The sequence below is a fragment of the Tachypleus tridentatus genome, chromosome 1 (assembly GCF_004210375.1).
Source record: "Tachypleus tridentatus isolate NWPU-2018 chromosome 1, ASM421037v1, whole genome shotgun sequence".
NCBI lineage: Eukaryota > Metazoa > Arthropoda > Merostomata > Xiphosura > Limulidae > Tachypleus > Tachypleus tridentatus.
In genome coordinates this window covers 163,683,877-163,711,679 of record NC_134825.1, presented here as the reverse complement: position 1 = coordinate 163,711,679, position 27,803 = coordinate 163,683,877, and the positions used below count along the sequence as shown (strand labels likewise).

The 27,803-nt window shown below is 35.5% G+C and overlaps 2 protein-coding genes across 2 annotated transcripts; both read left to right on the top strand.

The window, feature by feature from the left end:
• The first annotated feature begins 12,624 nt into the window (after nucleotides 1-12,624).
• Nucleotides 12,625-15,346, top strand: LOC143229583 (intracellular coagulation inhibitor 1-like). Its single transcript, XM_076462140.1, is given in 4 exon segments — nucleotides 12,625-12,781; nucleotides 13,876-14,035; nucleotides 14,037-14,379; nucleotides 14,381-15,346. Coding segments are annotated over 4 exon segments (1,218 nt in total). The 5' UTR covers nucleotides 12,625-12,768; the 3' UTR covers nucleotides 15,083-15,346.
• A 2,586-nt stretch (nucleotides 15,347-17,932) lies between these two features.
• Nucleotides 17,933-20,204, top strand: LOC143229589 (intracellular coagulation inhibitor 1-like). The gene is made up of 2 exons (XM_076462151.1): nucleotides 17,933-18,079; nucleotides 18,747-20,204. Exons 1-2 carry the CDS (start codon nucleotides 18,067-18,069, stop codon nucleotides 19,949-19,951), a joined length of 1,218 nt encoding a protein of 405 aa, XP_076318266.1. The 5' UTR covers nucleotides 17,933-18,066; the 3' UTR covers nucleotides 19,952-20,204.
• The last annotated feature ends 7,599 nt before the right edge of the window (nucleotides 20,205-27,803 follow it).

Genomic DNA, 27,803 nt, shown 5'->3' with positions numbered 1-27,803 from the left:
ATGAAAAAGCTGTTTCCATATGTTTTCACAATGTTACAAAGCAATTTTATAATAAGAGGTCATCGTCGAAGAGAGGTAAAAAACAAACATTAGTAAGCGAGTTGAGCACCGGTGGGAGTGAAGGGTTCGTACCCCACGATACCTCCTGGTTAATGGACTTGGTCTCGATCTGGGAAGGCTTTTTGATCAATTACTAAGTAGACCTCCATGTCTTTGAAGACAGGTAATTGAATGGTATATAATACAAAGACAAGATAATCGGACAGTACGTTCATCTTCTCAGAGGTTCTCATACTCCTGATTTCATTTTAATGTCTGTTAACACGTGTCTAAAGGATCAGTACCATGAAAGTGAAGATCAATTGGTCTGGACTTTACAAAGCATGCCTGGGATTCTCTACAGAGACGGGTTTATAGTCGTCAACCGCCTCCAAGAAACCTCCAGGTGCTCAGATGAGTCCTCGTTCAATAATGCAGTTTGTTTGCGTCCAGCTTGTTTGTAACAGGATAAAATCGAAGCGTGTATTATTGTAATAAGGAATAACATCCATTAATAGATATATTTTGCTAATTAAATTCGATGCTTATCTTATTGGATTCCTTGTTTCATGTCCGTCGCAACTTGCAAATAGAGCTAATAAATTTCCTTTCTATTTGTGTTCATAGTTCGTGCATAATTTAACTTCTGTACCAAATTTCGTGACCTCCCTTTCAGTGGTTTTCAAGAAATATGTTGGTTTTTCTAAATATTTCTTTCTTAACACAATCAGAACACAAACTAAGACAACACTTCACTGACATAAGACTTAACCAAATTCGAGAAAAATTTGAGTATTTTATTTGTTTGTTGGCAAGTCGAGATCTACACAATGGGCTATTTTTGCTGTACCCATTGCAGGTATTGAAGATACCCAAGAAAGATTGAAGCAAAGAAAGCGCTCTTCTATATTTTTCACTAGACACTCTAAAGATTTACAAAATGAACATTGCATTTTTATGAGAAAAAGAATCAAGTTAGCAAACCTAAACGGCAAACTTCAAATTGGATTACAGCACACAAACAGTGTGTGTATGTGTTTGTTTATAAATATAAAAAATAGGTCTGTGTTTTCTTATAGCAAAGCCACATCGGACTATCTGCTGAGCCCATCGAGGGGGAATCGAACCCCTGATTTTAGCCAATAAATCTGTAGCCATACCGCTGTACAAGCTCGGGGCATAAACACTATGAACTGTTTTCGTTTTATAGTATGTTCTTATGCACAACGCTATAGAAGGGGCTATCTGTAATGTGCCTACTGCGGGTGTCGAAACCAATTATTAGTGTCATGAACTTTCAGGTTTATTGCTAATTCACTGACGTACACGTGAGGGGGGCAGACTATGAAAAAGGTAAAGAACCATAACTCTACGGGGGCAAAAAAATCGTAGTTAATTAATATATTTTCCTATTTTTGTATCCAAGCATTATGTTATATAATTTTATCCACATTACAAAATATTAAACACAGCTAAGTGTGTTGTCGTGAATCTCTTGGAGCAACAATTTTGTGCTCTGATTTTAACAAGCGACTCATTGTATTTCCTTATGTGCTTACCTCGGAGTTTATTGCATGATAGGCAGTCATACAGTAACTCCTACTGTCTTGAAGCACACTGACACATCCGAGGTAGAAATAGCTCTTAAAATTCAGAATAATGGTGGAAATTGTTGGGAACTTTGGATAAAATGTGTTATTTTAGTTATACGCTCTATAGAACACACTCTCACTAAATCTTTGAAGATGTTTCGCTCTCATTATTGAAAGCACATAAGCAGAGCTACAAGGCTTTATGAAATGTGGTAGATAAAGCAGATAACCTAATGTGGCTTTGCTCTGTTTTTTTTTTTAAATTTTGCATAAAGCTACGTGCTAGCCATCCCTAATTTAGCAGTGTAAGACTAGAGGGAGTGTAGCTAGTCATCACCACCCATCGCCAACTCTTGGGCTACTCTTTTATCAACGAATAGTGGGATAGTCCATCACATTATAACACCCGCACGGCTGAAAGGGCGAGCATGTTTGGTGTGACGGGGGGATTCGAACTCGCGACCCTCGGATTACGAGTCGAGTGCTTTAACCACTTGGCCATGCCTAAGGAGTATACGATAGATTATATGTTTCTATATAAAGCACATAATGGCTCATTGATCAGAGACAGTGTTTGATACCCTGAGTTGTAACTAATCTACCTCTGTATAAAAGTCACTTCCTGCTTAATGCTTAATTACATGAAATATTATACATTTAATACAGCAATGACACTGGGGTTTAATACTGTGAGAGTATAAACCTTTGTTGTTGTTTTAATCAAATTACAATTTTTCTACACTTTATTAATTCAAGTTATATCTTATCGTATCGTAACTACTTTTTACTTCGCAGGTTTTCTTGGTTACCTTACAGCGTTTGGTCTTTTCTCGGAAATTCTTACTTTTGTTCTTGCTTATTTCCATTTAACATTAATATTTCTATCTTACCACAAAAAACTAGTTTCATCTATCTATATATCCCGATTGTGAACTAGGGATTATTACACCCAGAATGATGAGACACTATCAAGGCCGAGAGGCAAACACATTTTTATATGCGTAGATAAACATAGTATCTAAGTGACTCTTGTTTGTTCTTTAAATACATGAAAGTCAAAATCACGTTTTAATGATTGCATTTTATTTTCTAACACGTTAAGGTCAATAAAATATCTTAAGTTACAATCTTTCGTTTTTTCTAACAGCTGATTGTGAACATTACATTATGATTGTTGTTTTTGAAAACATGGACAATAGAATGAAATCTAGGATATAAATTTTTATTCAAATGATTTATTCACGGCTTTATATTATTTTAAATTGAGCCATCAAGAAGTAGAATAAATAAAACTTTCCACACGAGGAGAAATTTCTTAATGGTAGATGCTTCAATATAAGTTTCAAAACACGTCGAATTTTATAAATTTATTATGACAGGTCGCGTTATCTATTGATCGATATCTATATTTGACTATATTTATATGTAAAAACGGCTCGTTTGGGTTGAGAAAATATTTTACGTAGAAGGCTTATTAGTTATTGTATTAATTGAGTTGTTGTATAAGTAAGGCTTCTTTAATTTTGCGTTTGTTTATGTTTGTTTCTTTATTTAGTATTTGGGTGTTTTCTGTGGTTATGTTGTGTTTATTTGACTTGCAGTGTTTGAAAACGTGTGAAGGTGACTTTTTATGTTCTTTGAATCTGGTTTTCATTTTTCTACTTGTTTCTCCAATATAGAAGTCGTGGCGGTTATCACATTGTATTTCATAAATAAAGTTGGTGTGGTGTTTGTCAGTATAGTTTTAACATTGCATGAACCTTAGTTTTGTGCCTGGTTTTTGAATAAATTTGGTATTAACTGGAATGTCATATTTTGTTACTAGTTTTTGCCAAATGTTGGTTATTTGTCTGCTGATGTCGGGGATATATGGTATGCAGCAGTATATGGTTTCGTGATTTTTTGATTCGTGAAATATATTTACTTTTGTTAGTTGATTTTGCTTTCTGTCTAGGTGTGTGCGTATAATGTTTCCTACGGTTTGTGGAGAAAATTTATTGATGTTGATGAAGTATTGTTTTATTTTGTTTAATTAATCGTTAATTTTATCTGGTGAGCATAGTTTTATGGCTGTGTTTATTTGGTTTCTTAGTATGTTGAGATTTTGTTTTGTTTCATGTGCTGAGTCCCAAGGAATGTATAGTCCAGTATGGGTGAGAATTTTTGGTGGATTTCTGTTTTAAATTGTGTATCGCTTCTTGTAATTTTGTGGTTAAGAAATGATATTTGATTGTTTTCTTCTAGTTCACATGTGAAGTTAACGTTGGGATGTATAGCGTTAATGTGATTGAAAAAATTAAGTGTGTGTTCTGTAGATGTGAATCCCGCAACCGTGTCATCTGTTTGTATATAGGCCTAAGCATGAGCAACCCAGTATCACCAGTTCTAGCCAATATTTTTATGACACAAGTTGAAGCACAAGCAATTAACACAGCATTACATCCACCACTATACTGGTACAGATATGTAGATGACACGGTTGCGGGATTCACATCTACAGAACACACACTTAATTTTAAGTCTTAAGAACTAGATAGGTGTTCTGGTGTGCACGATAGAAGTAAGCACTCTGTGGTTTATGGTTACAACTGAGGGACAGATGTTCTGGTGTGCACGATAGAAGTAAGCACTCTGTAGTTTATGGTTACAACTGAGGGACAGATGTTCTGATGTGCACGATAGAAGTAAGCACTCTGTGGTTTATTGTTACAACTGAGGGACAGATGTTCTGATGTGCACGATAGAAGTAAGCACTCTGTGGTTTATGGTTACAACTGAGGGACAAATGTTCTGGTGTGCACGATAGAAGTAAGCACTCTGTGGTTTATGGTTACAACTGAGGGACAGATGTTCTGATGTGCACGATAGAAGTAAGCACTCTGTGGTTTATGGTTACAACTGAGGGACAGATGTTCTAATGTGCACGATAGAAGTAAGCACTCTGTGGTTTATGGTTACAACTGAGGGACAGATGTTCTGATGTGCACGATAGAAGTAAGCACTCTGTGGTTTATGGTTACAACTGAGGGAAAGTATGAAATTAGATGAAAAAAACTGACGCTTTAACAGCCCTTCTTCTCGATGTCACAGAAGATTAACCAGAGTGTAGAGGTAGTTTCGTGCATAATGAAGAGCTTTCTCTTGTCCCTTGGATTATGTTTTCTCGATATCCTGCCGTGCGCGCAACTGTGTTCAAAATGTATAGGTTAGCAATATCAACCAAACTCACATTCACATGAGGATCCCTCCATGACGTTCCCCGCTGACACTGCGGTAAATCTTCGGATTTGCAACGCTAAAATCAGGGGTTCGATTTCCTTCGGTGGACACAACAGATAGTCCGATGTGGCTTTGCTATAAAAAAAAAACCCCACAAACACACGCTCTCTGGTAGATATCACACGTCGCAAACTTATGGGCTACTCTTTACCAACGAAAAGTGGGACTGACGGACACATCGTATGGTAATAAAAATAATATTGTATTGTTTCATCATTTCACGTAGTTTGTCCCTCTTATATTAGTCCTAAGCCCGTATATGAAGCTAATTTTTATAATAAAAGAATAATAATATATTACACATAATACAAATATATGTCTTAAACGATCCTGTTACCTAAAGAAACACAAAAATAGAACAGTCAGCGTGAACTTTATCTATTTGCTCCCCATCTCAGTGTTTCAGTTGTTTGTTTGTCTGCAGACTTATACTGCTAGAAACCTGGTTTTGATACCCCTGTTGGGCAAAGCACAGATAGCATGTTGCGTAGCTTCGGGCTCAATAATAAACAGCAACAACAACTAACCTGTGTGCAACGGTGGCAGGACAAGTGGGGCAGGAATATTCCCCTCCTAAATTTAATGTAATGTGTATGACAAGAAAATCTGGGGAATAACACGTGAGGGTAAAGTGTCTTGTTTTTCTCTCAAAATATTGGCCTGTCCTCTGCTTCAGCCCCATAATTGTTTGGTGCTGAGACTGCCCTTCCACTGCCCATGCATTCGTTATGTAAATATACATTTGAAATTTCTTATTTACCTATTAAAGTAAAAAAGGCTTAATAATGAAATTAGAACAACAAATTTAATGTATGTCATTAATAAACTTAATTGACATAAATATTCTAACCGATACTGGTAAAGAATACATAAACCCTCAATTGTGGGTTATATCAAAATTGGTTTTATCCTTGCTGTAGTTATGTGGATTTTATCTAACTGACTGTTCTTTGGTTCGAATACTACTACATTTAGTTATGTGATTTAAAATAAGTTAATATGAGCCTGCTTTCTGTCACATATCAGGTCTGGCGTGGCCAAGCGTGTTAAGGCGTTTGACACATAATACGAGGTGTTCGAATTCCGTTCGCACGAAACATGCCCGCCCTTTCAGCCGTGGGGGGCGTTATAATGTGGCGGTCAATCCCACTATTCGTTGGTAAAAGAGTAGCCCAAGAGTTGGCGGTGGGTGGTAATGACTAGCTGCCTTCCCTCTAGTCTTACGCTACTAAATTAGGGACGGCGAGCGCAGATAGACCTCGAGTAGCATTGTGCGAAATTCAAAACAAACAAACAAACTGTCACATATTCTCCTTATTCATTTTTCTCTACAGAACAATCATTGTTCAGAGATTATAAATCATATAAATTCTCATCTGATGCGAAATTATTTGACAAACAATCACATTTCATCTATAAATGCATTACATTTGTCATTATCTATTTTTCAATTTGCGAAACATATAAAAAAATATTGAACACAAATTGTATCCATGGCAAACAACCTATGTTTATAATCTCATTATATTTTTTTATATTTTAAATTATAATAAATCTCGGAGAGATATATTCAATAGATGTACTTGTGTAAACATTGAAATTTTTTATATTGTGGTTTAAGATTTGCGTTCAAGACAGACAAATATGTAAAGCGAAGAGCAATTCTTTTCTTTTTCGAACATAATATTCAAATACATTATTCACGGAATATGTATTTATACATTAATAATCCTGGCTATCCAATTCTAAATTCTACGAAAAGAACAATGATTATATTGTAATTTTTGCGATTACCGAACAGTTGCGGAACGTTAAGAAATTGTTATGCTAGTTCATCCATAGATAGCGCCCCAGTCAGCAACGTGAAATGTTTAGAAATTGTGTGTATGTTTAATTAAAGCAAAGTCATACCGAGCTATCTGCTGTTCACCGAGGGGAATCAACCCCCTGATTTTGGCGTCATAAATCCGCAGACTTACCTCTGTACCAAGGGGGTACATGGAAATAATAAGCAGTGGTTAATATATTTCCATATTTGTAAAAAATGCTCAACAAAGTTATTTTACCAAATATATGTTACAACATCAGGAAATTCGAAAATAATCAAATTAGATTAACTACATGACTATAGGAAACTATCTAAAAAATCCTAGAACAACGTGAAAATTTATCGAAAATATAACTTTATGTTTCACACCGCAAGTTCAGGATAAAAATCCAAAATTATGTTTATTACTTGGGTATTCTTAAAGGGCCTGGCATGGCCAAGCGCGTAAGGCGTGCGACTCGTAATCCGATAAACCGAGGGTCGCGGTTCGCGCCCGCGTCGCGCCAAACATGCTCGCCCTCCCAGCCGTGGGGGCTTTATAATGGGACGGTCAATCCCACTATTCGTTGGTAAAAAAGTAGCCCAAGAGTTGGCGGTGGGTGGTGATGACTAGTTGCCTTCCCTCTAGTCTTACACTGCTAGGGACGACTAGCACAGATAGCCCTCGATTATCTTTGTGCGAAATTCCAAAAACAAACAAACAAAACAATATTCTTAAAATGAAGGTGGGTATAAGTTTGGCTTAAATGTTTTTAAAATGTATTAAAAAAAAGAAAAAAAGAATGAACATGTGCTTTGAGAAGAGACATATGACAGATTGTCTCGCTACTGAGGTATTGATTACAAAATTAGGGCTATTTATGAGGAGTTGGTGGTTATTGGTTTGTTTTGAATTTCGCGCAAGGCTACACGATGGCCATCTGCGTCAGCCGTCCCTAGTTTAGCAATATAGGACTGCTAGAGAGAGTGCAGATAGTAATCGTCACCAACTTTTGGGCTAATCTTTTACTGATGAAAAGTGGTATTGGCCGTTACATTATAACCCTCCCCACGACTGAAATGGCGAGCGTGTTTAGTGCGACTGGGATTCGAACCCGCAACCTTCAGAATACGAGTCGAACACCTTAACCCACCTGTTTATGTTAGAAAAGTAAAGGGTCTCGAACAAAGCCATTGCGGGCTCTTTTTTTAATAAAACAAAATGTGCATTTTTATATTAAACCAAAAATTTAAATGATTTACATACATAAACCAAGTGTTTGTTTAACGCTAAATCTGAAAATAGAAAACCTTTTTAGAATACTAAAGTAGGCATTTGTCACAAACAGTGGACATAAGCATTTCTTTTTTCCTGTACATGGTTTTGCAAGAATTTTAAATGGATTAAGGCCCCCCGCTAGTGCAGCGGTATGTCTACGGATTTACAACGCTAAAATCAGGGGTCCGATTTCCCTCAGTGGATTCAACAGATAGCCTGATGTGGCTTTGCTATAAGAAAACACATACAAACGCATAACTGGATTAAGCCCTGAATTACCGCCGAGCTGCTAAGCAGTAGCTTTGTAAGCAGTAATTTCCACTTGTTTGTTACTTTCACAATGGGCTATCTGCACTGTGACTCATCATGGATATCGAAACTCAGATTTTAGTATTGTAAATTTTAAACTTAGCAATAAAAGAAAAGGAAATATGTTATTACTTAAACCCTTATTACATGTAATATTTTGACTAGGGCGATCGCTGAGCCCCCAGTGGCTCAGCTGTAAATTTTACGAGCTCACGCCGCTAAAAACTCGGGTTTCGATAATTCGTGAAAAAGGTTTTCGCTTAACAATAAAACAGATAGACAAAGACAAATAAACACACAAACAAAGATCGTAACAATAAAAGATAACTTTACGGAGGCGTGAGAGCACAAATGACGATTTTCGACATCGGTGGAGAAAATGAGTATATTTACATAGAAAGTGTTCTGTACTTGTGATTGGATTCACACACGAGTTATCTATTCAGTCTAATTTCTGTTTTGTGTCACTGATTTTTGTCGTTTTATGAATAACCAAGTTGGCCTAATAGATGGTACACCACTGAATACTCTTCACACTTTCAGTTGCGGGCGTGTTATAGACGTGACAGTTAGTGCTATTGCTCAGGTTAAATGGTTGTACAAAACCTTTCTGGCGGCGAGTATGTTTTGACTGGCTGCATCCTCTCTTGACAAAAGTTTAAAATTAGGGACAGTTATGTACCTATACTCCATAAACCCTGACATGGCCGCTTGGCCCACGTTTGTGTAAAGTGCTGTTTATGTTGAAAATTTCATTATATCAGTTACTTCACGAAACGTTGGTGATGTTTAATGCAATTACAATTTTCTAAAAAACAAGGACGTGACAAAAACAAAAGGGAGTTGACCTGTTAAACGACTTTTATTCTAACTTGTTTTATTTTCTGTTAGATTAGCCCCCCTTTGGCACAATGGTATGTCTGCGGAATTACAACGCTGAAACCCGGGTTTCGATACATGTGGTGGGCAGAGCACAGATAGCCCATTGTGTAGCTTTGTGCTTACCTCAAAACATTCAAACCATCATTACTGTTAGATTAAGCGTGGCACAGTCGTATGTCCGTGGCCTTCCAACAATACAAACCAAGTTTCGATACGCAAGGTAGGCAGAGCACAGATAGCTCATTGTGTGCTTAACTTTAAACACTAATATGGTTTTTCGTTCAAGTGACAACATTTTCTTATATGTTTTTATAGTACAATTAAAATATTCAAAAACTGCATTTTGCCATAGATTAAATAGGAGAAATCCAACTAATAACATTTTAAACAGGAACTGAAATATCTCGACGTTTGGAACGTTTTGCTTCGCTTTGTACGCTTGAAATGCTACTACAAAATTGGATTGGCTAAAAGCCAAGTATATACACCACAATTTTAATGTTTACCTAAGTTTCCAGGGTGTAGAGGAAATGGTGGTAATAGACATTGCATCGAAACTAAAACTGAATGTTTGGAAAAGACGTGACTAGTCTCGTGCCAATTTCGTAACAAAGCTATTGCACTGACAGGAGATTTCCAGTAATGTCTTGCGAAACACGTTAAAAACCATCGAAACAAAGAATTCTTATTGCCAGATTAACAAATAACAGTTTGTAAAATTCCTAGTTCAATTGTTTTGTTTGTCTGTTTATGAATTTCGCGCAAAGCTACACGAGGTCTATCTATGCTAGCCGTCCCGAATTTACCAATGTAATACTAGAGGTAAGGCAACTGGTCATCACCACCCACCGTCAACTCCTGAGTTACATTTTTACCAACGAATAGTGGGATTGACCGTAATTTTATAACGCTCCTACGGCTGAAAGAGCGAGCATGTTTAGTGTAAATTGTTTGTTTGTTTTTTTAATTTCGCGCTGAGCTACACGAGGGCTATCTACACTAGCCGTCTCTAACTTAGCAGTGTAAGACTAGAGGGAAGGCAGCTAGTCATCACCACCCAACACCAGCTGTTGGGCTACTCTTTTACGAAAGAATAGTTGGATTGGCCGTAACATTACAACGCCCCAACGGCTGAAAGGTCGAGTATTTTTGGTACAACGGTGATTCGAACCCGCGACCTTCGGATTACGAGTCGAGTGCCTTAACCACGTGGCCATGTTTGTAAAATTTCTCAGAACAAATTCATTTTGAAACTTTACAGTACATTCTTATTACACAACACAGCAATGTGTTCACTCATATTAACACACACATAACAACTGGTGGCTCAGCTATAAGTCTGAGAGCATATAACACTAAAAAATCTGGTTTTGATACTTCCAATGAACGCAGATAACCCGTTGTGTGTGTTGGTGTTTCACAATAATCAAACACACATATTAAACCTCTGCTTCTAAATTTTTCATAGTCATCTTTCATTTCAAAATTGGCACGAGCCAGGTTCGAATCTGTGCGTTACCACAAAGCACACCCAGAAATGTAAGCTGTGTGTGCGTTATAAAAGTGACAATCAATCTTCCATCGTGGATGATATGGTGTGACTTGTTTCCTTCTCTCTCTCTCTCTAGTCAGTAATAAAAAAATGGAAACTGTAACAATTAGCCTGGAATATACATAAAGCAATACTAGAGTCGAGTTAAGTTTTGTAAGAAAAGCAACATCATCCACTGGTTAAATAAATTGGTACCACAAAATTTGAAGAATTATTGGGAAAAAAAAATCACCGCACTACAGAATATTACAGTGAAACACGAACGCTTCTTGCTTTATTGGTATGAGTTCGCATCCCCGTCGCGCCAAACATGCTCCCCTTTTAGCCGTGGGAGCGTTATAATGTTACGGTCAATCCCATTATTCGTTGTTAAAAGAGTAGCCCAAGAGTTGGCGGTGGGTGGTGATGACTAGCTTCCTTTATATCTGGTCTTACACTACTAAATTAGGGACGGCTAGCGCAGATAGCTCTCGAGTAGCTTTGCGCGAAATTCAAAAACATGATATGAGTGCAGAAGTCGTTGGCTGATTGGTGGTGTGTGGAGTTACGAAAGAACCTCCCCTACTGGAGTTCAAATCAACTATTAATATTTACTCTTTTTTTCCCTTTCTTTAATGATGATAATCGCTGACCTATACAATGAAATTATAACCTCTTTAGACTTGCATTCAGTATTTCTGTAGATACAACCTAAAATCTTATTCGCTCTACCATTAGCAACAGTAAACTGCTTGGATGGCTTAAGAGACAGAGGTCATTTTCTTTCATGACACTCTTAAGGCTATTCTCATTCAAAGTATACTTATAATTCAAATTATATCCACTTTCAATATCTTGCATTTGTCTTAATTAAAACCCATCTGCTATTTATTTGCTCAACTCACTAAATGATTCAAATCATGATAAAAAATTTTTGTAGAATGGAAGGCAGAAGACTTTCGAAACGCCGTCCTCTACACTTGTGTGTCTACAGTAAGCAGTTGTCGTCCATTCTACAAAGTTTTATCATGAATACTATGCCTAAACAATCTATCAAAGAATTCAAATCATTTTATACAGTTTAAAGTTTTCACAGCCAGCAACACCCAAGCCCTTAATATCATAAGAAAATTTAAGTCAATTTTAGGACAAGTGTTTATTTCTTTAAAATAAGTCAAAGGAAAGTGTTTCAGAATGTGTTGTTTCTCAACTAAACTTGCTGGAAATGATGTGTTTACATTCACAGAACAAAACTAGATTTCTAAGAAACGAACTGAGGAATTTTCAAGCAAGTCCCAGAAAGAAAGGGAAACCATTATGAGTTATTTTCAGATTTAGACATCTTATAATGCGAAACGTTTTTGTGTGATTAATTTGGATGTATTGTTTGTAAGATATAACAAGTTGTTGTTCTCGTTACCTTTGTACCTTTTTACGTTATCCATGGTTGGTACTGATATTGTTGTCCTTAAAATGTATTAAAATATATAGAAACTAATACGAATAATGTATAATAAGTTAGGTTCGTGGTTTGTGCCAACTTTGTATTTCCTATAAATGGAAAAAAAGTAATTTTATTTATCTAAAGAATATTTGAAAATTAAGACACAAAATACATCAATCTTTCATACCACGAAGCATAACGAATGACAGGATCAGATAATACGGTTTTGGGTAACATGAATTAGTAATCAAAAGTAACAACGTAAAACATGACGCACAAGTTCATCAGTTGTTATACTGTACCAAAGCTGTCATAGTAACAAGGTTTTGTAGTTTATTATTAACATTATAATGCGAAATAAACTGTTGAAAAAGAGATAATACAGAAGCAAAATCAATTGGAACCATTGTGGCTAATCTTAATTTCATATTGATACTGAAAGTTTCGTAATGCTTTTGTTGTTATTCGGTTCAAGTTCAAGGAAAGCCCAGCAAGCTCGTGGAATTGACACAATACTGGTCAAACCTGCCAGTTAATATAAAACGTCGCGTCTCAACTGTTTAAACTTTATAGGAGAACAGATCCCAAAGATTTGCCAGCCGTTTTATGAAGAATAAAGGTAAACTGTTTTGTTATTTTAATTATGTCACTTGTTCCAACTTCCTTGTTTATCACAATGATATATATAAAACAAAGTAGATTTCCAACAGTGTGTAGGCAGTGCATTCAGACGTTTTTGTTATAACTTCTAAGACTTTTGGTCGCTCTCTAGTACCACAGAGATGTGTCTGCGGACTTACAACCCTAGAAACAGGGTTTCGATACACGTGATGGGCAGAGCACAGATAGTCTATTGTGTAGGTTTGTGTTTAACAACACACAAACAGACTTTCTGTTAATTCTGTTTGTGGAAACAAAGATATGAGAAATGAACATTAAAATTTCTATTTACAGATTGTATTGCATTGTAAGCAGGACTCTGCATTTAGCAGTTTTACGTGTCCCAAAAGTTATAGTTTTACAATTCTATCAAACTATAAAAATGCAAGTTCCTTCTTTAATTAATTTATTAATTATACCGTAAGATAAAATATCAATTAATGTAAAATTAGTTTCCTTTTTTACGCTGCTTCTCCATCAGTGACACAGCATTCATTAAGTAAGAACTGAATAAACCAGGTTTCGATACCCGTGGTGGACAAAGCATAGATAGCCCATTGGATAACTTTACTCTTAACAACAAGCAAACTTACTAAACTTTTCGTCATATAAGCTGCATATAAATCATATATTTTACGCTTGACTTATGAAAATCACAAATGATAGAAACAGAAAAATATCGTTAATGCGTGAAGATGCAGGAAGATAACAGCGCATAAAATGAGCTGACGTTTTGATAATAATATTATCTTAACACTACATTTCTAACTTAATTCCTTATAGATTAACAAGAATTATGAAAGTAAATAATAATAGTATGGCAACCATACTATGTTCGTCATATTCATTGTCAACGACAAGTTTCACTCTTAACAAAGATACATAATAGATCGTAACAGGTAGTCGTTAAAGATTACATTCAATGTAGTAGCTTTATAACTCAATTTGTCGTTAATATTAAAGGCAGAGTTATGAGGGTATAACTTTTAAATATTTTATTGCTATATCATAATATTTGGCATATTCTTATACGTCGTTTACTTCAAACTGTAGGTATGAGTATGCTATATCTGAGTGTCCTTCTGGTAACCTGGACCACTGTGATCGCAGTACCAGTTCAGGACCAGACGTCAACAAATGGAATTCAGAAACTTGCAAGAGCCAGTAATATCTTTGCAATAGATCTGTTTAAACAGTTGCCGAAAGATGAAAACCTTTTTTATCTCACCTTTCAGCATCTCAACAGCAATGGGTATGGTGTATCTCGGAGCCAGAGAAGAGACAGCTCGAGAACTAGAAGATACACTTGGTTATAAGGATCAGCAGTTGCTCGATGAAGAAGTTCATCAAGCTTTCCAGAACATTCTTAACCAAATAGAAGGGTCTCCAGATCAGTACAAACTGATTGCAGCTAATTCAATGGTTAATCACATTGATTTCTCCATATTGGACTCTTACAAAACACAGTTACAGGAGAAATACAAAGCAGAAGTTAGAGAAGCCGATTTCGTAAACGAAAGAGAGAAAGCTACTCAGGAAATTAACGAATGGGTGGACAAAAAAAACTCAGCATAAGATCGCCAAACTTTTCGAAGAACCTTTGAGCTCTGATACCGTACTTGTTTTACTGAATGCAATTTACTTCAAGGGAACCTGGCTTTACAAGTTTAATTCAAGCGATACTTCGAGTGGAACTTTCTATAATAAAGGGAAAAATGGGAAGGATACATTGTTTATGCACTTAGAACACGAATTTAATTTTACAGAAGTAGAGGATCTCCAAGCAAAAATGATTGAATTGCCTTACAAAGGAAAAGACATCAGTATGTTTGTCATTCTTCCTTACCAGAGGGACGGTCTTGCCAAACTAGAAAGCCAAATAACTTCTGACAAATTAACAGAAATAATTGGACAAATGAGAAAAACCAGGGTTAGAGTCAGTTTACCCAAGTTTAAGCTGGAATATGAAGAAGAATTGTCTCCTTCCTTGCAGGCGCTTGGATTGTCCAAACTGTTCTCACCAGGACAGTCAGATCTGTCGGGTATCAGCAGTAAGAACGACCTGTCTGTGTCTAAAGTTAAACATAAAGCAGTTATTGAAGTAAACGAAGAAGGAAGCGAGGCAGCTGCTGTGACGGCAGTTGTTATTTTTGGAAGTTCCTTAAGTCCAAGCTTTAATGCCGATCATCCATTCTTTTTCATCATCAGAGACAACAGATCTGGAATGATTCTCTTCTCGGGCCGCGTCAACGAGTTTTAGAATGGTTGCTGCAATCCAAGAATTAGTATGATTCAGTGTAGCGGAAATAGAACTTGGCAAATGAGCAAAGTTGAAGCAAATTATGAGAATATATCTATAATTCGAGGTTAGCACAATTTAATAATTAGTAATTGTAGTTGGTCAGAAACACTGTTTTTACTACGGTTATATTATGTATGGATTTATGTTTCAATTGCTGTTTTAGAAGAATACATTCCCTGTATACTTTTAGTATTATTGTTATTAAAGCATTGTAATATTACATATATGTTTAATGTGAATTATTTATAAACGTCTTCTTTTCACTATTTATACTTATCGCAAATAGATTTAACCGCAATATTCACTAACTGAGATGAACAGATCTCTATATTTCATAACTATTTATATTCAATGCGTCTTTTATCAGTATCCTCTCGGCTCGGCATAGCCAAGCGGGTTAAGGCGTTTGACTCGTGATCTGAGAGTCGCGGGTTCGAATCACCATCGCACCAAACATGCTCGATCTCTTAGCCGTGGGGGCGTTATAATGTTCGGTCAATCCCACTATTCGTTGGTAAAAGAGTAGCACAAGAGTTGGCGGTGGGTGGTGATGACTAGCTGCCTTCTCTCTAGTCTTACACTACTAAATTAGGGACGGCTAACACAGATAGCCCTCGAGTAGCTTTGCACGAAATTCAAAAACAAACAAACAATATCTTGTTTCTTTAATTCTTTGTTGCTAGTATTGAGCGATACCGTATTTCATTCTTTGTTTGTAACAAACTGACTGAATATTACCCGGATATTCAATGGATATTTTAAGCTATACACAAATATGTGTAATAAGTAATTTATGTGGACAATCACCACACAAGCTCTCACATTTAATAAACAAAAGGTTAGATCCTGTTATTTATTGAACATCTCGCACCTGTCGAAGGCTTAGGTAATTGAAAGGAAAACCTGTATAATCACTTAAGAAACGTGGTGACAGTCCAAATAAATTACTTAATACAAACATGAGTACTCAAGTTAAACGTCCCGAAAGTTACTTATGCACAAGTCTTACTGTCATTAGCACCCTAGACACCTTCAAAATGTTTCAGAAATAAGAACAAAAAATACTGTACTTCGACACTAAACAAAAAACAATAAAAGTTAAACAAATCGAGCGTAGTTTTCGATCATGAGAAACCCACTTGAAATAAAGATGTATCTCAGAACGGCTGCTGTGGATATTACCAGTATTAACACTTTTGTTGATAAGAAGAGAAAAACGTTTCGACCTTCTTAGGTCATTTTCAGGTTAAAAAAGAGGTTCTTTACCTAGAAGGTCAAAACGCTGTTCCCTCCTTATCAACTAACTTGCCCCTTTAGCTAAAGTTGGGTTACTTAAGTTCTTATAAATGATCGATAAGTGTCATTTTTCTGAGAAAAAGAAACAACTGGAGATAAAATACAATCAACACATGTTTTGTTTGTTTGTTTTGGAATTTTGCACAAAGCTATTCTAAGGCTATCTGTGCTAGCCGTCCCTAATTTAGCAATGTAAGACAAGAGGGAAGGAAGCTAGCCACCACCACCCACCGCCAACTCTTGGGCTACTCTTTTACCAACAACTAGTGGGATTGACCGTCACATTATAACGTCCCCACGGCTGAAAGGGCGATCATGTTTGGTGCAACCGGAATTTGAACCCGCGACCCTCGGCTTACAAGTCGAACGCCTTAACACACTTGGCCATGCCGGGCCCAAGTGTTTCGGAATACGTTGTTTCTCAACTAAACTTGCTGGAAATGATGTGTTTACATTCAAAACACAACTAGACTTCTAAGAAACGAACTGAGGAATTTTCAAGCAAGTCCCAGAAAGAAAGGGGAACCATTATGAGTTATTTTCAGATTTAGACATCTTATAATGCGAAACGTTTTTGTGTGATTAATCTGGATGTATCGTTTGTAAGATATAACAATTTGTTGTTCTTGTTTGTACGTTATCCATGGTTGGTACTGATATTGTTATCCTTAAAATGTATTAAAATATATACAAACTAAGACGAATAATGTACGAGTTATGTCCGTGGTTTGTGCCAACTTTGTCTTTCTTATAAAAATAAAATGGCCCGGCATGGCCAAGCGTGTTAATGCGTGCGACTCGTAATCTGAGGGTCGCGGGTTCGCGCCCGAGTCGCGCCAAACATGCTCGCCCTCCCAGCTGTGGGGGCGCTATAATGTGACGGTCAATCCCACTATTCGTTAGTAAAAGAGTAGCCCAAGAGTTGGCGGTTGGTGGTGATGACTAGCTGCCTTCCCACTAGTCTTACACTGCTAAATTAGGGACGGCTAGCACAGATAGCCCTCGAGTAGCTTTGTGCGAAATTCCAAAAACAAACAAAATAAATATAAAAATGATTTCTGCTTATCAGAATGGCACCTATTTTTTTTTAAATCTACAGTTCATGCCATGAAGCACATTGAATAACAAGATCAATTAATAACAAATAATAAAAATATAAGAAATTAAAAGTAACAATCAGAAACTTTTGTTTCTGATGAAGGTTACTGTCATCCGATAGAAACCGGTTCAGGCAATGAACCAGACAATCTACATAAAGAACCTGTCATGAATCATACATGAATTATCGAATCAGTATTTTACAACACGACACAATAGTTTACAGCTTGCACCAAATATGGCATATTACCAAGGTAACACAGTTCATTATACATATATAACGCAAAAATCTTGAAAAGCAGGTGACATGCGCGAAGTTCCAGTTAAAAAAAAAAAAAAAACTTTTAAAACTATTTTCCAACCAGTTTCTGTCAATACTGAAAATTTTAGTTTTTTTTCACTATTATCTGATAGTCAAGTTTAAGTAAAAACTTGTAAGCATGTGAAGTTGGTACATCGCTGGTCAAACCTGTCATTCAGAGTTATTATAAATAGTTGTGTCTCAGCTATCTGAAACCAATAGAGACTAAAGAGTTATCAACTGTTTAATGAAGTTTAAAGGTAAGTTGTTTCACGTGCGTCTCCCTTTCCAATTTTCACGGTCCTCGCAAAGTGATCATATGGTATATAAGAAGGTAACTTGTTAAAATCATCAATATATATTAATTACATTGAATTAAGTGACTGTCAAATTACACGTTGCTTTGATTAATAAATGGCTGTCAGCTTATAAATACATCCTCGGTAGAACAAATAATAACCTAATTCACTGTTTAATCATTCATACCTGGTCAACGCTTAGAAAAATATTCATTCTTTCGTTAGTATTTGAAAACAAAGTTGTTAAAATGTGGTATATTAGCATGGTGTATGTATAACATTCAAGATATCAAAACTAAATGTATGGAACTTTAGTGCAAATTCTTAAAAGAATGTATTTTGTTTGGTTGTTATTAAACATAAAGTTACTTAAAGGGCTATTTGTACCCTGCTCACCACGGGTATCGAAACCTGGTTTCTAGTAGTATGAGTCTGCAGATATGTCACTTTGCCACTGGGGAGGTGAATGTATTTTAGAATGACAACTTGTTAAATCTGGATTTTAACGCCACAAAGAATTCAGATTATATAACAATGATGACATTTTTTACTGTATTACATTATATATATATATTTATATGAAAAGTTTTATTTAACTTCTTACTATTTATTTCTCTTCAAACTGTAGGTATGAGTATGTTATATCTGAGTGTCCTTCTGGTAACCTGGACCACTGTGATCGCAGTACCAGTTCAGGACCAGACGTCAACAAATGGAATTCAGAAACTTGCAAGAGCCAGTAATAACTTTGCAATGGATCTGTTTAAACAGTTACCGAAAGATGAAAACATTTTTATCTCACCTTTCAGCATCTCAACAGCAATGGGTATGGTGTATCTCGGAGCCAGAGAAGAGACAGCTCGAGAACTAGAAGATACACTTGGTTATAAGAATGAGCAGTTGCTCGATGAAGAAGTTCATCAAGCTTTCCAGAACATTCTTAACCAAATAGAAGGGTCTCCAGATCAGTACAAACTGATTGCAGCTAATTCAATGGTTAATCACATTGATTTCTCCATATTGGACTCTTACAAAACACAGTTACAGGAGAAATACAAAGCAGAAGTTAGAGAAGCCGATTTCGTAAACGAAAGAGAGAAAGCTACTCAGGAAATTAACGAATGGGTGGACAAAAAAACTCAGCATAAGATCGCCAAACTTTTCGAAGAACCTTTGAGCTCTGATACCGTACTTGTTTTACTGAATGCAATTTACTTCAAGGGAACCTGGCTTTACAAGTTTAATTCAAGCGATACTTCGAGTGGAACTTTCTATAATAAAGGGAAAAATGGGAAGGATACATTGTTTATGCACTTAGAACACGAATTTAATTTTACAGAAGTAGAGGATCTCCAAGCAAAAATGATTGAATTGCCTTACAAAGGAAAAGACATCAGTATGTTTGTCATTCTTCCTCACCAGAAGGACGGTCTTGCCAAACTAGAAAGCCAACTAACTTCTAACAAATTAACAGAAATAATTGGAAAAATGAGAAAAACCAGCGTTAGAGTCAGTTTACCCAAGTTTAAGCTGGAATATGAAGAAGAATTGTCTCCTTCCTTGCAGGCGCTTGGATTGTCCAAATTGTTCTCACCAGGACAGTCAGATCTGTCGGGTATCAGCAGTAAGAACAACCTGCCTGTGTCTAAAGTTAAACATAAAGCAATTATTGAAGTAAACGAAGAAGGAAGCGAGGCAGTTGCTGTGACGGCAGTTGTTATTCTTGGAAGTTCCTTAAGTCCAAGCTTTATTGCCGATCATCCATTCTTTTTCATCATCAGAGACAACAGATCTGGAATGATTCTCTTCTCGGGCCGCGTCAACGAGTTTTAGAATGGTTGCTGCAATCCAAGAATTAGTATGATTCAGTGTAGCGGAAATAGAACTTGGCAAATGAGCAAATTATGAGAATATATCTATAATTCGAGGTTAGCACAATTTAATAATTAGTAATTGTAGTTGGTCAGAAACGCTGTTTTCACTACGGTTATATTATGTATGGATTTGTGTTTCAATTGCTGTTTTAGAAAAATAGATTACCTGTATACTTTTAGTATTATTGTTATTAAAGCATTGTAATATTACATATATGTTTAATGTGAATTATTTATAAACGTCTTCTTTTCACTACTTATACTTATCGCAAATAGATTTAACCGCAATATTCACTAACTGAGATGAACAGATCTCTATATTTCATAACTATTTATATTCAATGCGTCTTTTATCAGTATCCTCTCGGCTCGGCATAGCCAAGCGGGTTAAGGCGTTTGACTCGTGATCTGAGAGTCGCGGGTTCGAATCACCATCGCACCAAACATGCTCGATCTCTTAGCCGTGGGGGCGTTATAATGTTCGGTCAATCCCACTATTCGTTGGTAAAAGAGTAGCCCAAGAGTTGGCGGTGGGTGGTGATGACTAGCTGCCTTCTCTCTAGTCTTACACTACTAAATTAGGGACGGCTAACACAGATAGCCCTCGAGTAGCTTTGCACGAAATTCAAAAACAAACAAACAATATCTTGTTTCTTTAATTCTTTGTTGCTAGTATTGAGCGATACCGTATTTCATTCTTTGTTTGTAACAAACTGACTGAATATTACCCGAATATTCAATGGATATTTTAAGCTATACACAAATATGTGTAATAAGTAATTTATGTGGACAATCACCACACAAGCTCTCACATTTAATAAACAAAAGGTTAGATCCTGTTATTTATTGAACATCTCGCACCTGTCGAAGGCTTAGGTAATTGAAAGGAAAACCTGTATAATCATTTAAGAAACGTGGTGACAGTCCAAATAAATTACTTAATACAAACATGAGTACTCAAGTTAAACGTCCCGAAAGTTACTTATGCACAAGTCTTACTGTCATTAGCACCCTAGACACCTTCAAAATGTTTCAGAAATAAGAACAAAAAATACTGTACTTCGACACTAAACAAAAAACAATAAAAGTTAAACAAATCGATCGTAGTTTTCGATCATGAGAAACCCACTTGAAATAAAGATGTATCTCAGAACGGCTGCTGTGGATATTACCAGTATTAACACTTTTGTTGATAAGAAGAGAAAAACGTTTCGACCTTCTTAGGTCATTTTCAGGTTAAAAAAGAGGTTCTTAACCTAGAAAGGTCAAAACGCTGTTCTCTCCTTTTCAATAAAAGTGTTAATACCCATACTAGCCGTTCTGAGATGAAAATCGAGTTTAACGTTCAATGTTCAAGCTTTCAACACTTTCACAGTAAAATATTCAATATCTCTGAGAAAAAAATCCGATAAACTCTGTAGTTTCCAAAAAGATATTTCTGAATTTCTTCTGAGATCTGATAAAACATAATTCATCAATTATTTATAGTTCCCGAGGATATGTGAAATACAATATAATGCTTCAAGTTATTATTTAGAGTCAACTGTAACACTTGAAAACTTTTATTAAAATACTGGTTGAGTGTATTTCGAATGTAAGAAATATGTGATTTTAAATTAATTTAATAAAATACGCTGTTGTGTTTATTTCCTATTTATTATTAGGTTGTATAGAAAAGATTCCTGAAAGATTTTCTTTCACCGTGTTTAATTGAAATGCAAATTTCACTCTTTCAGAAGAATGTAACATTTTTCAATGGAATTATTTTAAATTTTCCTGGAAATGTTTAGCTCGTAATTTGTGACATAATACACTGAGTTCTTCAAAAAACTTATTTTTGTTTGTTCATGTTCCGAGTTCCTTGTTTTATCATACGCGTTTCAGAAGTGGTACAGATACTTGTACAAAATAGTATGATTGAAAGTTTATCTCCTTTGAACATGAATAATGAAAATAATCGTTGACCAAAATAATCTAAGAATCGTTTCATACTGAACTGTAAGTTAATAGCGGGATGTCATTATCGTTTCATACTGAACTGTAAGTTAATAGCGTAATGTCATTATCGTTTCATACTGAACTGTAAGTTAATAACGTAATGTCATTATCGTTTTATACTGAACTGTAAGTTAATAGCGTAATGTCATTATCGTTTCATACTGAACTGTAAGTTAATAGCGTAATGTCATTATCGTTTCATACTGAACTGTAAGTTAATAGCGTGATGTCATTACCGTTTCATGCTGAACTGTAAGTTAATAGCGTGATGTCATTATCGTTTCATACTGAACTGTAAGTTAATAGCGTGATGTCATTATCGTTTCATACTGAACTGTAAGTTGATAGCGTGATGTCATTATCGTTTCATACTGAACTGTAAGTTAATAGCGTAATGTCATTATCGTTTCATACTGAACTGTAAATTAATAGCGTAATGTCATTATCGTTTCATACTGAACTGTAAGTTAATAGCGTGATGTCATTATCGTTTCATACTGAACTGTAAGTTAATAGCGTAATGTCATTATCGTTTCATACTGAACTGTAAGTTAATAGCGTAATGTCATTATCGTTTCATACTGAACTGTAAGTTAATAGCGTGATGTCATTATCGTTTCATACTGAACTGTAAGTTAATAGCGTGATGTCATTATCGTTTCATACTGAACTGTAAGTTAATAGCGTGATGTCATTGTCGTTTCATACTGAACTGTAAGTTAATAGCGTGATGTCATTATCGTTTCATACTGAACTGTAAGTTAATAGCGTGATGTCATTATCGTTTCATACTGAACTGTAAGTTAATAGCGTGATGTCATTATCGTTTCATACTGAACTGTAAGTTAATAGCGTGATGTCATTATCGTTTCATACTGAACTGTAAGTTAATAGCGTGATGTCATTATCGTTTCATACTGAACTGTAAGTTAATAGCGTGATGTCATTATCGTTTCATACTGAACTGTAAGTTAATAGCGTGATGTCATTATCGTTTCATACTGAACTGTAAGTTAATAGCGTGATGTCATTATCGTTTCATACTGAACTGTAAGTTAATAACGTAATGTCATTATCGTTTCATATTGAACTGTAAGTTAATAGCGTGATGTCATTATCGTTTCATACTGAACTGTAAGTTAATAGCGTGGTGTCATTATCGTTTCATACTGAACTGTAAGTTAATAGCGTGATGTCATTATCGTTTCATACTGAACTGTAAGTTAATAGCGTGATGTCATTATCGTTTCATACTGAACTGTAAGTTAATAGCGTGATGTCATTATCGTTTCATACTGAACTGTAAGTTAATAGCGTGATGTCATTATCGTTTCATATTGAACTGTAAGTTAATAGCGTAATGTCATTATCGTTTCATACTGAACTGTAAGTTAATAGCGTGATGTCATTACCGTTTCATACTGAACTGTAAGTTAATAGCGTGATGTCATTATCGTTTCATACTGAACTGTAAGTTAATAGCGTGATGTCATTATCGTTTCATATTGAACTGTAAGTTAATAGCGTAATGTCATTACCGTTTCATACTGAACTGTAAGTTAATAGCGTGATGCCATTATACCTCATCATGCTGTTTAATTAAACTGCAAAGCTTGAAGATAATAAGTAGTGTATAATGAACATAGAGTTTATTTCAGGTTTAAATTGTAATTGAATTAAATCGTTTATATATAACAAAAATAATCTTAATCTGAAACCTGGATTTTCGTGCTACCTCACAGTTTATTGGAAAAGTATAAATTTCTACACTTGATCAGAAGGGTTTGATAACAAGAATACTGTTACAGTAATCAGACGAGTTTAAATGTTATGACAAAGGTATTTCAAATAAAATTAATTAATTTATCAAACAGTGATCCTAAAGGCAGGTTAATAAATTATTTTCTGCTTTAAAAGAAAGTAAGCGGTCACTAATTAAAGTTCAAATAGTTGAGAAAAAAAATCGACAGAACAAAGGTATGCTTGTATTTTTTATATCTGTTAGTACCACCAAGTTTATATTGTTTCCTCTCGAAGTTAATTTTCTAGGAGTTCCCGATGATAAACCACATTCAAAATATTAATTAATAAAATATAAAAACTCGGACTACTTATGAATGTGAAAAATTAAAAAAGAACTACTTTTTAGGATCAATTATACAAATTATTTGAAGTCATATGAGAGAGTAAACAAAAATAATATTTGTTAAATCTTCTAATCGTTTAATATTTACATCGTTTCAGGTAGCACGACTCATTTATGGAACTAAACTTCCAATGAGATTTCAGGTCCGGTCTATCGTCAATGGGGTATTTAATCAAACATTGTTTTTAATTTCTGTAGTGCACACTGGTGTATGAAAGACATTTTAATACTAAAAATAAACACCTTATAACACCAGATTTACTATTTTTCTTGAATACTCGACGTTTCGCTTTAGAGCTTTTACACAAACCTTAATGAGATATAGTTTCACTATGCCAAGGTAAAATCATTGTTGCAAAAAAATCTCAATTCTCTACTCAATTCAGTGCTACACAAACCAGGAGCCTTAGGGTCATACATAACCCACGCTAATACATAAACATTTGGTCAAAGTTCATTTTAGAACTTTAAATATTTTAATATTTAATCTCAATGTCAACTACGATCACTACTAATGAATGGTAAAGACATCGTGACAACTAAATTCATAGTGACAGTGCTAATGAGGCCCTGAGTTATCCTCAACTAAACCTCTATTTAATGTGTGGAATCATTTGATGGGGCAAAAACCTCAAGAGGTCTCCATACAGACTTGAACGAATTGAAGTTGTTGTTCGTGCAGACCATTCCATTTATTTGATTTCATTTTTAACGTATCTATCAAAGTTCATCGTCCTTTAGTAAGGGTCAGTATAGCAGCACAAAGGATCAGGAGATGTGGTCCATCTAATGTTGGACTTCATCAGTACAATTGTCCAGTATTCAATGGTCATTAAGTACTGACAATACTTACCCCTCCCCATAGCATATTTTCTCCAATGTTACTGAATGAAAATGTTTCTAAATATCTTGTTCTAGATTAATTAAATTAGTAAACACTTACTATCTAGTCACATTGTGAAGTGAAAGTCATCTGTACAAGTAATACTGTTCCATGCTGTTGGTCCACTGGACTTGTTTTTGGCATCATTACGTATAGCGTGTTTTTTGCTTCGCTTTGAGTGAAATTCATCTCATTTGGCATCTGTAATAAATATGGCTTTGTAAAGTATAATTCAAGCTGTTGTACACTGATAAAATGTCTATTTGCAGCAACGAATACTTGGCTCAGCCTCAAAGTATGTACTCTACGATTCTGTTCGTATCATGAATTGTGATATGCTTTGCTCAAGTGTCTGAACAATTCGTTTCAAAGCAATGCCACGTTATACTAATGACACTATGAAACACTATAACAGACTGTCTTAATTGGTTGACCTCCATTTATCCAATGGCTTTCTACATCAGTGAAACTTTCATGGTTCATGAACGATTTGAAGCACTTTGAACTCTGTGAGACAAAACGATGCCATTTAGAGAATAGTTAACATGGGGTAAATGGCTGACTGTTCGCATCTTCCCCTCGTGACGTTCACCAGATATCTGGTTTTTATTAGCAATAAACTGAGATGATATTACTTTCTATAAATGGCTTTGCCGCCATAACTAAAATACTAAAATGCTGAACATGTGAGTTTTCATAGAATAATAACACTAAACTAGGCAACTGATATTATATCTTTACCATCTATTAAAAGTGATCATCCGGATGAAACTTTTCACTGTAATATGTAATTGTTATACCCCATTTACAGTTACGACATAAAGTGTTCGTACCCCTGCGTTGTGAGTAGTTTTTTCTTCATAACTTAAAAAGTATCATGATTAGGATAATGAAAATATGGTATGTTATAAATATTATACGTTATAAACAAATAACCAAACATAGGGGGGCAGAAAGTGTTCGTGCGTCTACTTTAATGGTCAGTTGTGTAGCCTTTCAGGTGAATTACTTGGCGCAATCTCTCCTCATAGCCCTCCATAATCGTTTGACAGTACTCGACTGGTATTTTCTTCCATTCTTCTTTACAGAAGGCCTCCAACTCTTGCAAGTTTTTAGGATAACGCTGATGAATTCTGGTTTTCAACTCATGCCAAACGTTTTCAATTGAGATCGAGTCGCTCATATGAACGCTTATATGGTTTCTCTGCAACCAGGATTACACACATTTGGATGTGTGCTTAGGGTCATTGTCGTGCTGGAAGATCCAACGACGCCCAAGCCGCAAGTTCCGAGCATCATTCTTGATATAAGTGCCTAATATATCAACGTACTCTGCTTTCTTCATGATTCCGTTGACGCGGTGAAGGCTGCCTACACCAGAAGAGCTGAATGAACCCCATAGCATAATCGAGCCACCTCCGTGTTTAACTGTAGGGACGGTGTTCTTTGGAAGATTTCGTTCCCCTTTCTTACGGAAAATATAGCGAACATCATTGTGGCCGAAAAGCTCGATTTTAGTCTCGTCTGACCAAAGAATACTCTTCCAATAGGTAAAGAATTTATCTAAATGCTTTCTTGCATATCTCAATCGTGCTTCTAATTGAACAAGCTTTAAATATGGAGTTTTACGAGGACGGCATGCTTTGAACCCAGAAGAGCGTAACATGTTCGTAACTGTAGAGGTGCTTACTTCAACCCCAGTTTCCCTTACCAGTTTCTTTATGTCATTACGTGTTAAACGAGGGTTCCTACTAACTTCTCTGAGAACTTTCTCTTGGTTCCCTCTGGAAGTTTGGTTAACAATTGATCTTGTAAGCTTAAACTTGACAATTATGCTTTGAACAGTAGATTTCGGAACGTTAAGTTGTGTAGCAATACCGGAAAGAGACACACGAGACTTGTATTTTATAACAATTCTGTTTTTCAAATCACTGGGCCGTTGTTTCCCTGTTCACCATGATGACCAAGCAGATAATGACGGAGACGGCGCTAAATTGCCGGAAGTACATTTTTTGCTGGCTGAATTCCAATAATTATGAACCCAGTGTCTAGTTCTGGAATGATATAATGTAGTTTATTCGCCAAACTAAACAAAATTTTTACGGGAATATCAGTTTTTTCACTCGTTCTGTAATGTACGAACACTTTCTTCTCCTCCTATATTTGGTTATTTGTTTATAAACAGTTTATTTGTAATTTAATTTACATAACAATTTATGTAATCGTGATACATTTTAAGTTATGAGCAAAAAACTACTTGGGACGCAGGGGTACGAACACTTTCTGTCGTAACTGTAGTTACCTGGTTTATAGGCCTTTTTGTTTCGAACACTATGTATTTTCGTTTAAGGAGTGACATAGTGTAGAGTGTTTATTTATTTCCCTGGTACAGTTGTTTATAGTGAAGTGAATAACCTGCATAAATTTATTGAATAAATAAATTTAGTCAATGATTCATCTGTGTTTTGAGGTAAACAACAGGCTTAAAGTTCTTTAAAAATAATAAAAAAAGAGGCTTACGAAATGATTATTTCAGATTCAAGGTTCTGAAACAGAAATTCTAGAACGGTTGTAATAAATTTTACAACTCGAGAAGTTACGAAGAGAAAATTTCCAGAACACATAAAATTAAACTATTAATTATTATTGACAATTTACCAGAATACTTAAAGGTGAGAATAATTAAGTCTGACTGTGGTTTTAAAAGTCTGTAAACTGTACACTACATCCATAAATTCTTATCGATTTGTTAAATGGATAAGTAATTGAAACAAACAACTAATC